Source organism: Lonchura striata, chromosome 4 (assembly GCF_046129695.1).
Source record: "Lonchura striata isolate bLonStr1 chromosome 4, bLonStr1.mat, whole genome shotgun sequence".
In the NCBI taxonomy this organism is placed as follows: Eukaryota; Metazoa; Chordata; class Aves; order Passeriformes; family Estrildidae; genus Lonchura; species Lonchura striata.
This window is the reverse complement of record NC_134606.1, coordinates 62,232,079-62,249,587: the sequence shown is the minus strand read 5'-3', so window position 1 is coordinate 62,249,587 and position 17,509 is coordinate 62,232,079. Positions and strand designations below refer to the sequence as shown.

At 40.1% G+C, this 17,509-nt stretch overlaps 1 protein-coding gene across 3 annotated transcripts in view; it reads left to right on the top strand.

Moving 5' to 3' along the window:
- The window catches only part of ZNF827 (zinc finger protein 827), a 100,324-nt gene that overhangs the window by 11,747 nt on the left and 71,068 nt on the right, over positions 1-17,509 (top strand). For all 3 annotated transcript variants that reach the window (XR_004148241.2, XM_031504685.2, XM_031504686.2), the window contains 2 exons: positions 12,368-13,378; positions 17,259-17,431. Coding sequence is in view for 2 of the 3 variants with exons in the window: in XM_031504685.2 (XP_031360545.2) it covers positions 12,368-13,378; positions 17,259-17,431 (1,184 nt within the window). In the remaining variant the exon portion in view is untranslated. The remainder of the gene's footprint in view (positions 1-12,367; positions 13,379-17,258; positions 17,432-17,509) is intronic.

The following is a 17,509-nucleotide window of genomic DNA, read 5'->3' as shown; positions in this document are numbered from 1 at the left end:
ATGTTCTTCTGTAGGACTTCTGATTACTCTTTCAGCTGAATGTCTCCTGAATTTCTATTTTCTGTGGTAGCAGTAAGACATTAGAAAGTGCTCTCAAAGATTACCTTGTGCACAAGAGACAAGGAAATTCTGTTTCCTCCACATTTGTTGGTTATGTACAGTGCATAGGAGTACAAGCCAGAGAGTTAAACTGCTGTCCTGGGCACATATGACCTACCAAAAAAATAGTTTCAGCCTAAATGACAGCCCAAGATACACTTAGTAGTTTCTTGGGGAAGCTGAGGTAAGTTAATGAGGTTGTGCACCTGTAGAGACTTGTGCCTCAGAGGAGCAGAGGTCAGTGGGGAAAAAGTTGGAAAACATGCTTCTTTAAATGACTAGATGTGTTCTGGATGCTGCTCTGTGTTTTGCAGTGCTGTTGAAAACTCCTAACAGAGCTTTCCTCAAGTATTGGAGCTGTGCTAGGTTTACATCAGTCTGACCCTGTACAAACCCTGGTCACAGTTTGTCACCTCTGAATTTCAAAACTTGACTATGTCTTTGAAGAGATACAGGAAACCAGTTCTATTGCACAGTCCATTGTGTTTAATAACTTCTATGTGTAGAGGAAGAAGGATGATGCATCCAATAATTCTTTCGGTTTTGGCATCTGTGAATGCGCATTTTCTGTTCTCCTGTTCTGGGAATCTCTTGCTATTATTGGTGAGAGAGGAGGTATGGAAAGGGAAATTTTGCCTGAGATCATGTGCCAAAAATGGAATATAAAACCTTGCCATAGATTTAATATTCCATTTTTAGCCCAAATCAGCTCACTGGCAAGGACCATGGCCTGTAGATTTTTTACAGTCTTCTGCCACCTGTGAGAATTGGACTGTTCTTTAGATTCCCACCAGGGGCACTGAAGCAGCTCTGCATTGAAGATTAAATCAATAATTGCAGTGTTTCAGTAGTGTTTGTTTGTCTTTACCTTCCTCTGTATGTTAAATATTTCTCCCTATTTTATAGACATGAGGGGAGTGCATGGCTTGGGGAGGAAGGTGATTTAGACATCATAGGAGAAGTTGAGGAGACTGGGACCCTCCTGCCCTGTGTTTGTGCTAGCCAGGCAAGGAGTAGTGATGGAGAGAATGCAGCTGCTCTGTCTGTGATGTTCAGGTGGGCTGAGGCAATTCTGAGGGTTCTACACAGAGCCAGAGTTAATGTGGAACCAGCAGCCTCAAATAATAACAGCAGGGGAGCTTTATTTTCTGGAACTATCACTTTGGTATTTAGAAACCTTTTTTAAACAAGACTGTTGTAATCTTGTTTATAGGAATTAAGGATTTGCTAGTAATTTAAATAGGTTTTGGCAACGTGCAGGTCATCTTCTTATAGGTATTGCTAATGTCAGGTTGAAAACATTTACACAAGAATAAAAATCAAGGAAGCAGGTAATTGACTGATTTATCAACCTTAGCAGACAATCTTTTCTGATACATTGTGATGGCTATGGTAAATTTACTCTGGATTGCTTAAGGGCACGATCCTATATGGTGTGTACAACACATGAGGGCAACTCCTTGGAATGAATGGGTGAAGGAGCAGGTAATCAGCCAGCCTGGTTTTGGTGCCTCAATTAGCCTTTTGGTCAATGGCTTGTCTCCTAGGAAAGTTGGGAATTGCTATGCACAGCTCAGAACATAGGTGATTTACAGCTTTTTCATGGAGATTTTAGATCAATTTTGGTCTTTCGGGTAATGTGAGAGCTTTTTAAAACTTACGACCATGCCTAGGCCATAATGCTGAATTGCAGTTGTGATCAGGGAATTATTTCTTTTCATTGAAAATTGTCTCTATGCAACCAAGTGATCTGTTTGAACACTTTTTTTCACTTCTTTTGCCAGCTGCATTGATGCTTGCAAGTTCTCTGCTTCCTTTCCACCTGTAAGGGTGGCAAAAATCATGTTGCTGTGGTGACCTTGTCAGTTTTAGATGACAGGCCACACTAAAATGGGTCACAGCTATTGAGGGTTAATCAGCAGTGCAATAATCTGTAGCACAAATGGATCACTTTGTTCTTGGCTGCTGTAAGTTGCAAGGAATATTTGAGAATTCCTGTGCCTCCTTTTTTTTACTGTTGGGGTTGTGGCTGCTGAAGTTTGCAGTGCATTTCAGGCAATGAAGATGCATTTTGTCACAGTAAATAGTTCGAGACACCTGTCACTGCACCCAGGTCTGGGGAGGTGGCAGGTCAGGGGCAAGCTTTAATGAAGATGAATTGTTGGCTGATGAAGACACTCAATAAGAGTAAGCAGTTTACAGATGTAGCTCAAGACCAGAGAACACAGGTATACAAGATATAGGTGACCACTAATTTTATTTGTTACCAGGTTAAATGAAGATTAGAAAGCAAAGCTTTCCTGTGGTTTTTTTGGGAGGTTTGGTTTTATTTTGTTTTTTGGCACCTAGAGGATACAAAATGTGACCTAAGAAACTGTAAAATTCATATTTACTTCAGTTTTGGTATGGAAGGCTCCTGTGGCCGCAAACTGAACTACCAGAAAGCACGTAGCCATTTGCTTATTTGGAAATGAGTAACTGAGCCTTTGCTTTGCAGCTAGACTGTGTTTAAGATAAGGTAGTTTTGTGTTTCTGCTTAGAATTTCCTAATAGACACCAGTTCTGTGTTTCACAGGCAACTTCTTAAAGAAGGTTTCATTAATGACCTGCCAAAATATATAAAATCTTATTAATGGAGTTAGATGCTGTTGAAGGATGGTGTTAAAATATTATGGATTACTATATTGAATATTTGGCATTTGTGTGATTCTCCCACAATAATTTGATCTAGAGTGGAAACTAAAATTCTTCCTTTAGAGACTTTTCTGGTTGTAGTCAGCTTTTGCAAATTGTTTGCTGAAGTTGTTTGAGGTTTCATTTTCATTGAAGGCCCATCTTATGAAATTTTGGAATATTTTCCCTCCTTTATGAGGTAAGCTGACATGATACGTCTTGTCTCTGTATGCTAAAGATAAGAGAAGTCTTGAGAGTAATCCTTAGCTCTTCTTATTTTGAAGGTGCCAGCATCCCTATTATCATTTGGTAGTTGATATTTTCTCACTGCAGCAGCCTATTGAGTTAGACATCTCTCTAGAGCAAAACAAATGAGCAAAGTAAATTTTGACTAACTAGGAGCAATTTTAAGGAGTTTTAAAGCTTCTTTATAACTAATAAAAGGTAGAATTTTTAATTGCTGTGCTGAACTTTATGTGTAGGTGGCAAGTGTTCATTGATGTCGAGGATACACTACAATTCCAGGTGCAGGGAATCTCTCTGGATAGACTTGCACGTGAACCATTTGAACAACCACAGATTTTTAATACTGTTTCCCATTTCCAGCAGAGCTGTGGGAAAAACAGTGGAACTCCTGTTCATACAGTTTTTCTTCTACTTTATAATAATCTATCAGAGTCAAAACCTGATATAATAGGTGGTTTTAAAAGACACAGGGAAGCCTGAAATTCCTTATGAGAAACTTCAATCTAGCTTAGAATTTGCTGCCTAAAAATTGTTTGGTTTTATAGGGAATGTTTTATCATCTTCTCTGTTTACATCAGGAAGAAGAGGTATACTCCTTTGATATGTTAATGTGCCAACTCTTAGGTTGTATATATGTAGTGTATAACTAGTCTGATCAGTATCATGTGGTCTATGAAAAGTGTGCCCAGCCTCAACTACAGGATGCTTGTAAGGACCTGTGGAAGAAACTTTCAGTAAGTCTGGCTCTGATATTTTGCTCAGCCTCCATAAAACTGTTGCAAGCACACTGGTAACATAAAATAGGTTTTGCAAGGAACATGATTCTTTATTGTTTTACTGACACTTCATGTGTTTTATGAACCTGTCTTGGGGCTACTAGGCAGCCTTTGCAGCATAAGTTGACCTTGGAAATATTTGTTTCTTCTGAAAACCTCTATCATAAAAATCAGCTGTCTTTGTATACCTTCTCTCCAGTTATTCTGTGTGTTGATCACAGAGCCACAGAATGGCTCAGGTTGGAGGGGACCACTGTGGGTCATCTGTTCCAACCTCCCTGCCCAAGCAGGGTCATCCCAGAGCACATGGCACAGGATTGTGTCCAGATGGTTCTTGAATATCTCCGGCAGGGGAGACTCCACAGCCTCTCTGGACAATCTGTTCCAGTGTGTGGTCACTGCACAGTAAAGAAGTTCTTCCTCATGTTCAGGTGGAACTTCCTGGGCCTCGGTTTCTGCTCATTGCCTCTTGTCTTATTGCCCAGTACCACTGAGCAGAGCCTAGACCATCCTCTTGACGCCCTCTCTTTTGGATACTTTTATATACTGATGGTCCCTTCTCGGTTGTCTCTCTACCTATTCTACTCTGAATGGGTCCAAGTTTCTTGTAAGAAAGATGCTCTAGTCCCTTAAATGTCTTTGTAGCTGGGCTGGAGCCCAACATCTCTCTTGTACTGAGGAGCCCAGAACTGGACACAGCCTTCCAGGTATGCATCACCAGAGCTGAGTAGAAAGGTCAGGATCACCTCCCTGGTGATCAAGTTGAGTAAAGTCAGCTGATGGCATCTTTTTGTGCAGGCTGTTCTTTTGTGCACTTCTTGAGAGATGGTCTTCAAAAACATTCTCCTCCTGTAAGGCTGTGTGAATTTTGTTCTGTTTCACATGCACACTGCAAGTTCTTCAGCTCACTGGGCCTAAAATACTGGCAAAATCCAGCTAGAGTTAACTAATTCTAAATTATAGTAAGCAAATATCAAATATCATACATGTATTAATATACATGTGTGCTATTTATATTTAACATTGTTATTGATTACTTTATAAGACATACTGCTCTGCCCTTCGACTTTCATGGTTGCTGATTACTGTGCCTCACTGTTAAGATATTATTTCTGGGTCTTTAGAACTCTTCTTATCTCAGAAAGATGCTGCCTACCAGTTTTAGAGAAGAGGGATTTTTAAATTAGGAGTATATGGGGCTAAGCCAGCTACCGATGTCCCAGATTAGACTGCTAAAGAATCCTATATGATATTGAGTGCTGTGGCCATCCTGACTGCAGAGGCCAGCTCTTCCCTGAGGGGTGTAGTATGTTGTTGATGTTTGGGATGGGAGAAAGAATCCTCAGTTGGTTTTTCACCAACAAGATATGATGTACTTCGTACCCCACACAAGACTAGAGGTTATAGGTGGCTCGGATTGTTGAGTCCACTTATTTTCTCATTCCTGTCTCCTTTGCATCAATTTTTTCTTGATTTCTTGACAGAGTGAATAGCTTTCTGCCAAATTAGTGAGTTGAAATTGGCTCATGAAGCCGTCAAACAACAGAGCAAATCTAAGGGAGGGCACAGGACCACCACTTCTGTTGGTCTTGAGCTTTTGTCACCTCACTGTACTTACTGTAAGGTGATGCCTGTTTCCTTGTGTTTCTTTGTAGCTTAAAACATCTGTGTCCCAGTGGAAGCAACCCTCCTCAAACACTAATCCCACATCTACTCACTATAACCTCCTGCTTAGAACAGAAGAATTGCTAATATTTCTTGGGGGAAATCAGTCATTCTAGGAGTTCTCTTTTGAACTTGCTTTTGGGAGAGATCAGACATGTCTTTGTAAGGTCCTATCTTGTGGTCTGTCAACCAGCCCTGAGAACCTTCAACAAGTAGTGACAGCTCTTCTCAGGAGAAACCATGTGTTTCTGTCCCCTTCCATGGATTCTAGCTAGAAAAAGATGGATCTTTTTGGCAGCTAGTGAAACATGCTTGGCACAATTATTCTGGGGTTTGTGAAAATAGAAGGCTACTGCCTCTGTTTCCCATCTACCACAACTTCTCTCTCCTCTGAGGATTAGGAAAAAAAGGTGGTTTTATGTTGTCTGTGACGAGCTTTTTCAGTAATTTGTCCTGCTTCCCTTTTTCCTTGGGAGAGTCCATCACACCTGCATTCTGCCTTTGAGAGGAAAGTAAGATGTTGTGCATGCATTTTTATAATCTATAGCTGTCTAGCAGTTTGAAACCTGATGTAATATTTGGGCACATTCAGTTGTTTGTGTGTATAGGCAAACCATCTTGAAGAGTTCTAGTTACTGCAAAATAATTATCATTGTCTAATCTTTTTTGGCTCCGAGTCCTTTTTAAAAAAAGCAGTACTAGAGAATTTGTTAGGTGAATATTCTGGGGTTTTCTTGTATGTTGATTTTTCAAAGTCACTTTAAGTTAGGGATAAAAGTAGGGAATGTATGCCCTGTCTTTAAAAGCTGTGCCTTCCTTTTCCCCTTTCCTCCTTCCCTCCAGTTAGGAAAATCATTATCTTGGAAGATGTGGAGATGAAATACAGAGTCCTACCTAGGGCTTCTTTCCCTGTCTAATTGTGTGACATAACCTAAACACAGGGGAGAAGGACAGAACAGAAGAGCTGTGGCTTTTTGGCAGATCCTTCTTGCAGCTGTGCTGCTCTCTTTAGGTCAGCCTGCAGTAGAGAAATTTGGTTCAAGCACCAGCAACACTACTAAACCATTTTGTGAGGAGGTCAAGAGTTGAATAATCATCCCGTTGATAAGGAGCGAGCCAGAAATTCCACTCAAAGAGGATGGTGACTTTCTGTGCTGCTTACCTATTATAGGTCACAGAAATCATGAAGGGAAAATGGGGGACCAACACCACTCCAGCACGACTATTTATGCAACTGTAACTTTTAAGTTTTATTTGCTGCTGTAGATATATTAAAAGGAGTTAAGGCAGGCCTTTGTGTTTTTATTAAAATCATGATTTTCTAGTGAGCATCCCTGTGGCAAAATCAACGCAGCTGCTGCTCTGGATATACAGCCTTATCACATGTGGCTGTAAATGATTTTTAGAGGTGGAAACTGTGGGTTGTGGGCACACAGTGTGCCCCACTTCTTGGGGGTAGTTTTACAGCACACACATCTGCATGGTTTGATGGGTGTGGAAACCCATGAAAGTTGTTCAGCCCAAAGATATTATGTTCACCTTTTTTTTTTATTTTTTCTAATGCTTAAAAATCAGCCTGAATACCAGAAGTGTAGTTTGTAGGCAGGCAGCTAGACTGCGTAATTTATGTAGGATACCACAGAATAGACTTTCCAGATATGACTGTCATTTTTAGGTCTCTGCCTTCTGATTTCTGTAGTACCTGACTGTGAAATAAGCAAGGGCTTATATGCAGCTGACACTCAGACAAAATGTGCAATAGAAAGTGATGTGATATTAGCAAGTGATCTCTTGCAATTATTCTTTACCCTTGCTAAAGTGATGCTCTTACACAGTTTACATAATTCACCTAAAGGTATCCATTGTATTTGGTCTTTAGCTCTTTCTTCCTTTTCTCCTCCATATTGTCTGGTCTGCAGAGGTAAGATAGGGACAAGAGGAGCCGGTGCTGATCTTGAATTAACAGCCACCATGTGATGGGAAAACATGTCTTGTTTGGATATGATGGTGATGACAAGTCATGATGGAACCTGGGTTACAGCAGGAGAGGGTAACCTGAACTGGACTGCCAGGACAGCGAATTCTGGCCTGTGGCCTGATTTCCCAGTCCTTATTTGAGGGTTCTAAGAAAACAATCAGGAAGGACTAGAACAAGAGAACCCATATTGGAGGCTGCATATGAGCTTTCCAGTTCACTCTCTGTTTCACCTCTCCTTGTCCATGACTGCTCAAAGGCCTTTACAGTTATCCTTGCCTTCTTGGTTGTTGACTGTTTCTTCTCTTCTCTCATTCCACTTTTCTTGCTGTCACTGATAAAAGTCACCCAAGGCTAAGTCCTAGCTTGCTCAGGTATTGTCTTTGCCTTATTTTTGATGCATCTGCCTATTTACTTGGCCTTAAACTGCTCAACCGACTCAGTGTTTCTGCAGAACTCCTCTTGGATGACTTCCTGCTTCATTTAAGTTTAATACATTCTTTTAAATTCTTTAGGTATCTTTGCAGAGCTCCTCAGTTCCCTAGTGTAAAGCTATCACTTAATCCCAGCTCTTTTAGTAAGCCTAGGTACAGGGCTCAGTGTAAAATAATCCAAAGGATGGTTTATGGTAGGCGTTAGAGATGAAATGATAGAATTGTTGGGGCAGCAAATTAGGAAGATGATCTGGGTGTCAAATGGACAACAAATGTAATTGTAACTTTATTTAGATTGATGCAAACTTGAATGATCATATCTGAAATACTTATACAAATCAGGGTAATTGATATCAAGATGGTAAAGATGAAGTTTGGCTCCCCTATATCTTTAAATCTTGGTTCTGTAGGTTCCCAGTTTTTCCTTGAAATGTAAGTGCTGAAAAAAGGGCAATTTTGATTAATTTATCTCATCAGCAATTTTTCTGTGTGCTTTTCTTTGAAATTATTTGACTTCTACCTACTTTAACGTTTGCTTTAATTTTCATTCTGTAATCCCGTCATTACTGTATGTTCCTTATCACTGTAGCATATGGATTTCTATATTGAAGTTCTGTAATTTACTCATTACATTGAATGATTAAAGTAAAATTTTGTCCTGTTTAGCATGAAAAATCATTCCCTGGGGTGGGTTCCTTAGCTGTAGACTCTTCTCAGATAATTTCTAGTGTTTCAAATGGTGTTCTTCCCATCATGCTTTCACTGCCCATGTCTGGTGCTTAGTAACACAACTTTGAGACTCTTCCTTTTCCTGGAGATCTAACTCACTGTGTTGATATTTCTCCCCTCCAAGTTCCACAAAGCGAAGTTGTGGATCATCTCACACTTGCCACTTTCTGGAATGGCATGTGTACATTGCAGTGGGTACAGTTAAAATTTCCAGCATTTGAACTGAGTGACTCAGTGTATAAATCAACAAACATGTTTGTCTTTTTCAATTTTCAGATATAAGTCGTTTGAGCAAGTTAATATTTACCTTTCTATTGGTACCAGGGTCAGATTCTAATCAGCACTCTAAATAAGAGGGCAGATGGTCACAAAGTGAAATAACATACTTTGGGATCAATAAGATTTGTCTGTCAAACTGGTCTCTTGAAGAAGAAAATGAACTTCTCTGTATTTGAAAGCAAGCAGATGAATTGGCAAGCGAGGGAAACTGGCATTTCTTCAAACAGTGCTTTCTGCACACATTTGTGGCTTTGCCAGAGATGGATACATGGGCTACATCAGTGGCAGCAGTCACCCAGCAGTACTTTGCTGCCTTTTGTCATTGCTGACAAGAGTGGAAAATATTTTTTGAGGCTCCTGGGTGGTGTGTAATGTGATAGTCCCGAAACATGTCGGCTGTCTGTAATTCCCAACTAGCCTCTGCCAGTTGCAAAAGGCTTAAGAAGCAGTTCTTGTTTCAGAATCGCTCTGGAAATCAGGACGTAGCAATAATGACAGGCCTCGGCTCTTGAAGCATGATGAGAAGAGCTCCATAACTGTGTTGTGGGAGAAGGGAAAAACATGTCATGCAGATTTCTGCCACAGATGTGAAATACAGCTGAAATTTCTTGACAGACATAGAGGTTGGGTCCTACTTCAGACAAACCTGTTCTGGGTGACCCATGAATCCCCTGGGTTCTGAGGGAGGCTCTTATATAATTTGAAATCATAAAGAAACTGTTGGGTTGATTTCTCCTGGAGTGTTCAAGCTTGTTCAAACTCACAAGTCAATGAGAATTAAAATTCTGCCCTGAAGGCCTTGAAAGGCAACTTTGCTTAGCAATGAAATTGCCAGGCTTCGCTGTTCTGCTTCTAAACCAATTCACTGGTGTTTAAAGGGAGGCTTGACTGAGCTTGTGATAAGACACTGATGCTGGCTTTTTCAGCATTAACCTTACAGCCTTCAAATACAGTGGGCTTGATGCTGCAGCAACTGGGAATTACTGAGAAGAGGAAAATTAGAACAGTGTCAGCAGTTAGAGGTCTGATTTCTGGCTACAGAAAGAAGCTGCACTGGTGGGGAAAAAAAGTATCCTGCTGGCTTTTGGGATAGTGAGACTGGAGAGAAAATTTGCCCTTTATTATAGAAACTGAATAGAGCTTTGAGAGGCCTTGAGTGGTCACAGGTAGATTAGCAACAGGAGAGGGAGCTCTCAGTGTGTTACCTAAAGAGGAGGGAAATGTTGAGCTTGGGAGCAAGCCTTTAAATGGAGAATCCCCCTCTCCTGCTGCTCCCTGTCAGTAACATTGTGGTGGCTGCCCTTTTGTATAGGCAAGACCAATGGGGAATGTGCATGTTTGGAAAAAGAAAGAAATTGAGGTACACTGCAAGGAACAGAGAATTTTGGATGCTTAGTAAGTTGTGGATTTCTCTAAAACAAAAGCAGTATCTATCTACACTTAAATATGCCTCAGACTGTAACATTTGAGTGGCTTTCTGGGTGAAGGGAAATTCAATTCTCCCTATGAATGGATGGGAAGTACAAAGACAGAGAGAGTGGGGTTTGCACGGGAGAGGAGAGATTGTTTCAACAGACAGATGAGTGGTAGGAAGCAGGCTGGCTCTGGCTCCAGAGCTGTGTAGTGGTGTCAGCTCCAGGCTGTGTCCCGGAGGATGTGCCCTGCACTTGGTGTATGAATTCAGACAAAGTGCCAGTAAGATGCTTTTTTGGCTTCCAATCCAGAACTTGTTTGCATCTGGGATGAGTGAATGGATCTCTCACGTGAGAGCACTCAGGTGTACAGACATGCTCAAGTTACTTTTTTAATGTTGATGGGGTGAAGAGGGAATACATTCAGTTCTCCTCTAACCTACATAAGTGCTGGTTCAACTGATTAGCATCTATCTCCTTTATTTAAATGTGCACAGTACTTGGCCTTTATGCACATGTTATTGCTGAGTCTGTGTTGTTAACTTGGACAATACCAAAATAATTCTAGCTAAGAGCTTGGATGTTTGTTTGGTTTTTGCTTGTTTTGAAAAGGGAATATGCTAACCTTCTTCTTGAATTACAAACCTAAGGTAATTGAGTTTATTGCCAGCTTCTAAAATATTGGTGACTTTTTTCCAAAGGGTTTTGAATAAAAGAAACTTTTTGTGAGAGACTGTGCCTCATATTCCATGTAACATAAAAAGCTCCAAAGACTTTACTTTCAGAGTGTGCATTTGTATCTCTATATTCATGATACATTTGTCTGAGGTTTTCCTCCTTAAATTCTTTGGATCAAAGCAATAATAGAAACCTAAGTTTAAATAATTAACTTCTCTCCAAGTTTTGTAATTTGCTGGAATTAAATTGGGAATCTGGGAATATTACATGATCATAGACACAATGCATATTATGCAGGCTTATTTCCAGAATGTCAGTGGAGGGTTATATTAAAAACTTTTGTCTTGCTGTAGTGTGATTACAAAGATGCTTGTGCAGCTTGGGACATTTTGTCTAAAAGCAAGAAATATGAGATGTATCTGGCAAGAGGAGATAATAATATGAATTTAATTCCAGCATTGCTGTTATTCTTTACTGTGTTCTGATTGGGTAAGAAGATCTGCCAAAAAAAAAAAAAAAGAATTGGTCACATCTGTATGACTTTGAATACCTGTCAGAAAGAGGAGCAATCCAGGGTCACAGTGCTTTAAACACTGGCAGGTCTCAGGAGAGACTCAGGTGTTTTGCAGTTACCAGAAAGGAGAAAATGTAATTTAACTGCAGTGAGACCAACACTTTCCCTTTTTTTTCTTTTCAGCTAAAATAAGTTGAGTTTAGGATGATCTTTAAAACTTTATTAAACAGTGACAAATAAATAAAAACAACTAGAGTCTGTATATGACAACACTGTGTGTATGATACTCCTTTCCCAAGTAGTTGGAGAGATGAGAGCTTTAGTCTGCATTGTTGTATTAGTCATTGCAGCTATTGAGGAATGAATTATCAGTACAAATTTATTTTATTTTATTTTAGATAGGGGTCACTGCAGGATTGGTCTGAGATTTGAGTAGCTACACACCTGATCTGCCTTTGAAGGCACACCTGTGCTGGCTGTACAAATACAGAAGTATCCAGTAATTTCTGATCTCTTAAATCCCTGCCTTATACCAGAGAGTTCATAATATTTTGCAGGATGTACAGACATGGCCAATAAAGAGTTGTTTGCAATATATGAATATATATTATGTTTATATGTATTGTTGCAGTTTTAGCTGCTTTAGTTATGCAGACTGGAAGATGACAGGTTTGTCATCATTTTGTCTTTTAAGAAAGATTTATTAATTTTAAAAAGCTCATTTACTGGTCACTGAATCCAGGCTGATTCCAAGCCCATCTACGTTAGGGGGATGTGCTAGGGGACTGTTTAGGAGGGTCATGCAGAGGTCAGATCAGGCATGCTTCATGCTAAGAACTGCTTTGCACAGATTTGGGAATAATGCTGTCGTTCATGGTTCCACACAGATGGTACCAGACAGGAAGAAGTGGAAGGTGAGCTCAGTGAAGAAGAACGCTGGTTTGGGAATTCTTCAGAAACTCCTTCAGAAGCATCATATGGAGAAGTCCAGGAGAACTTTAAGTTGTCTCTTGAGGACAGAATTCAAGAGCAGTCCACCTCCCCCGATACCTCTTTGGGAAGTGCAACGCCGAGCAGCAACACAGCGGAGCTGGGATCCATTGAAAATGAGGCACTAAGAGACACGCTACAGAGCAAGGAGCATCTTTCTCCAGATGTGTCTTCTCTGGGTGAGGAGGAACCTCCTGGTCCAAACAAGCCGCTGAGCAGTAACCTGAGGCGGCTCCTGGAGGCTGGCTCCCTCAAGCTAGATGCTGCTGTTACAGTCAATGGCAGAGTTGAGTCCCCCATAAATCTTGGCTCAAGCATCTCCTTCTCTCCTCCTGCTCACCATGCCCAGCAGCTAAGTGTGCTTGCCAGAAAGCTTGCTGAGAAACAGGAACAAAGTGACCAATACAATGCAGGCAGTCACTTTATATGGAATCAAGGTAAGTGGTTGCCAAACTCAACCACCACCTGTGGTTTGTCCCCTGATTCAGCTATCCTGAAGCTGAAAGCCGCAGCCAATGCCGTTCTGCAGGACAAATCTTTTTCCAGGACTGAGGACACGATACGATTCGAATCCTTTTCCTCACCTTTTAGCTCTCAGTCAGCCAGCTCCACGTTAGCAGCTTTATCTAAGAAAGTGAGTGAAAGAAGCATGACTCCTGGGCAGGAGCACCCGCCTCCAGCCAGCTCTTTCCTTTCCCTGGCTTCCATGACCTCTTCAGCTGCCCTTCTCAAGGAGGTTGCTGCAAGGGCTGCAGGCACCCTCCTGGCTGAGAAGAAGAAATCACTGGTTCCTGAGGATCCCCTGCAGCTTTCAGAGATGAAACAAGAGAAAGCAACTCCACCGCAGTCTTTGGAATTACTGTTACTACCAGTCCCGAAGGGAAGAGCATCCAAACCCACTAGTACAGGTATGGATACAATTTGAACCACAAAGTAGAATGTATTTGTTTTTCTATAGGCTTATATAACATCTCTTCAGTGGGTCTGGATTTGGTTGATTCCATGTCTTATGAAAATAAGAAATAGATACTTTAGGTGAACAATAGGAAAGCTTTTTGAAGTACCACTTTGAGACCAAGCTGTCACAAATGTTTCCCTGTTTTAAAGGTATGAGTGTACAGTTTGGTACATTTTTTCCCTATTTTATTCCACACAATAGTATTTTCCTCTCTTACCAAGTTTATTATGTGTCCACAAATATATTTAATAGAGAAGATCAAAGAATCCCTGTGAGAGAGCTCACAGTATCAGTGAGCATGTACAAAACTAGTGCTTTTGAAATATCTGACAAGGGAGAATTCTCCCTCCTGCTGTCTTTGTCACAAATGGACTTTTGTGTAATCGCTTACTATCCTGTCCTAATTTACCAGAGTATATTATTGAAAAGTTGCCACTTTTCATTAAAATTTTTTTACAATCCTTTGTTGTTAACAAAAAAAAAAAAAAAAAATCCAACTAAACTGCATTTCTCTAATTTGCTCAACAAGAACCATTTTACACATCTGATTTTCCTCCATCAGTTCCAGCTGTTGACAGTCAAGGAATCAGGGTTATAGGGGAGAAGAAGAAACTGTCTGGGTAACAAAAGCTTTAAAGAACTGGCAAGCCATGCAAGGGAATTAAAATGATCCATCTTCAAAATAGGGAAAAATAATTTTTTTCATCTCTTTCTATAAAAAGTTCACACATGAATTAAAATTTCCGGTGGAACATATGGCTTTAGGTGTCATCAGTGTTCTGCTGCAGAGGAAAAGGAAGCATGGCAGGTATCTTCATGAGATGCACAAGGTAGTTTAGTATATTCCAGCTTTATCAGGCTGAGTTTTATCAGGAATACTAGCCTGGTTGCACAGATGTAGCAAGCCAGATACGAAGTCTGACATGGATGTTGTGTAATTGGCCTGCTGATTTTCTGGCCTAACCTCTTTGTTTAGGGGTATCCTGAGGCCTGGTCTGTCCCTGTGCAGCTCTTGGCCAACACTCATGGGTTAGAATCTATTGGATGGACAGCAATGCTCATCCCTCCCTTGGGAGAGGAGGGAGAGGGATGCAATGAGTTACAACCAGTAACCAGTTTTCTGCTCTGTGTTGTACATGTGTTCTACAAATGCTTAACTGCTGTGTTTTGCCAAGGCAATTAAAATGGCAAACTATTCTTGGCATGGGTCTGGTCTAAGGTTTTCATTAGTTTAGATGAAGTCCTTCTTGGAGTAACATATGCTAAAAGCTGAATGTGTACATTTGCCATGAAAATAAATGCTATACGTTCCTGATTCCTTTTGCTCAGAGAGCCTTATGGCACTAAAATTTTTTTATTAAAAAAAGGCATACAGTTGCATAATGCTCTATCTTCTTGTGTCTGTCTGGTTGTTCCTTGAGACTTTTTTTGGCTTATTCCCAGAGAGAAGTATCTTTTCCCAGTAGGTATAGCTTGAGAGGTCTTTTTCCCCACACTCATACATTGAATTTTTAATGCACTGATGAGTTTGCTTTGCTGTTAAGAATCTGATTCACTTCCCCACCAGTAACATGTAGCTTTGGTTACGAGATCAATACTCAGTGAGATTAATTAGATGTAAGTAAGGAGCAGCAAGGATTGAGGCTGTTTAAAGAGGAGTAAGTTAATATCAAGAGCATGCCTGCTGCTCTTTTGTCCACCACGTTGAGCTATTTGCTTAGAATTATTTCAGGCAAGAAGCTGGAACCATGGCTTATCAGAGTGTAGCTGCCTCTGAAATGGCATGTCAGGTTTGGTCAACCTCATCATGACCTGCATGTTTATTACAGTAAATTGGTACAGAGGAGATTAACTTTTCTATCAATCTCTTAATATTGCTGGTTTTATAAACTGCTTACACATTTGGGATGAAGTTGAAAAGGAAGTCTGGAATATCTGTTAAGTTCTGATTGCTTTGAAAGAGTGTAGGTGACAGACCTTTCTTTTACTGATTGAATAATTATTTGGTGTAAAATAATGCCTGTGATACTTGTAATTTTGTTCCAAAACTTCTTTGGGAAGCACTGGCTGATTCTGTCCTCACTGGAGTAATATTGTGATATAAAACAGGCATCAATATAAATGCAGGAAAGCTGAAACCCCTGATTTTCTCTTTATTCTGAGCTTCATGAAGTATAGAGCTAACATGGTTCAACTTTGGAGCACGCTGACACAATTCCTGAGTAACACTTGTTGCCACTTTTATTGGTGAGGTCATATGCATTCATCCCACTTGTTTGCATATGTTGTAATGTGCTAAATCACCATTGGTTCATCTTGATTGCAGATTTATTTTTAAGGGGGTTAAAACCAGGTAATATCTTGTTACACATTTCTCTTCTGGGTGATAACTAGAAGCCGAAGAAAAGGTGTGATAGAAGGAAAAGATGTGATAGGTAAAAAAGCCACCCGTGTATTTTTTTCTGTGGTTTGTCTCTCTCCTGCCTTTTTTGAATAAAAAAGTAAAAATATTTTAAAACAAACGTAAGCAGTTATGACATTGATTTTGGCCTACTCTTTAGAGAGGCAGAGAGGGGAACAATTTGATATTTTAAGTGTGATAGAATATTTTACAAGGAGAATTTCTGAACTTGCAATATACATGCTTTGACATTGTGTCCCTTTCTGTACTTACATAATGGCTACCTAATCAGTTGAATTACAGTGGGTTTGTTTCCTACTTAATTGCAAGAATTGTATTTTGGGACGTGACAAATCTTTCTGGAGGTTTTTATCACTTAGTTCCTCATCAAGGGAATTTGATGTTTGCTAGATTCTTATCAGTGATAGTAATGAGATTAAATAGTCTGAGAGAATTTTTTGAATAGAGAGATGCACATCGCTGAGCTCTGGATATTTGAAAACAGTCTTGTCTTTTAAAGTGAGGAAAAGGACATAAATTCCACTGTAATAGTAGGCCTTCCTTTATAATAATGAGAGGAAATTGTTGTGAGATGTTGGATGGATGGAGGGTTAGTTGTGCAAAGTCAGCAGCAAGGAATTTCTCTCTCCTTCAACCTTATGATGCTTCTGCACTTGAGGTCTAACCATATTTTCCTGATCAGTGCCACAAAATATTTTTTTTAGGCGAATTGGACAGTAAAGCAGAGTGCAGACATTTAGGAAGGCAGTAGATTTAAAGCCCTGGCAATTAGAGGAGCAGAAGGAAGCCTATAATCTGAAGACGTTTGATGGCTGATCTGCAGCAGTATCTTCTTGAACTATAACTAGACAATTTCAGCAGCAGGACTTCCAAAGTCTTTCAGTTCTGGTGTTAAATATATTTGTTGTGCAATACCAGCATGCTTTTCAGTTAATTTGTGGATTCTTCTGTGTTTTATATCCTGCTTCCCTGCTGGCTAACCATCACATGTGGAAATGGATAATTTTTTAACAGTTATCCATATTTTCCATACTCTGCTACAACCAGCCTTTGATAGGAAATGAAGCAGAAAAGTGATGATTATGAGAGACATTCATCTCAATGGAGTTAAATTATAAGGAACATTAGGACCCAGGTGAGAGAGAGTAGCATCCTCTACTGATTAGCGAAAGGAAGTTTGGGGCATTAACCTTTTATAAATTATGGTGACCTTTCTCAGAGGGATAATAACTAGATCCAGGGGAAAAGGTATATGCAGGGGAGAATGGAAACTTCTGCTACCTGTTGTTTAACTGATGTCTTTACAGATGAAATTCTAGCATTGAGAAATGATATTTTGAGTATGTTTACAAGGGGAAAGTATTTGACAAGTGGCTGTAAAGGATCCTCTCTTTTTCTTCCTGCTAAGCCTCAGAAGAAGAAGGGGGAAAACCTTTCCAGTGTCCCATCTGTGGTTTGGTTATCAAGAGGAAGAGCTACTGGAAACGGCACATGGTGATTCACACAGGTTTGAAGAGCCATCAGTGCCCACTCTGTCCTTTCCGCTGTGCACGCAAGGACAATCTCAAATCACACATGAAGGTAAGGGAAATCTTTACTGACAATCAGAATACTCAAATCATCAATCAAAAACTGATAGTATAGCAAAGCTATTTCATT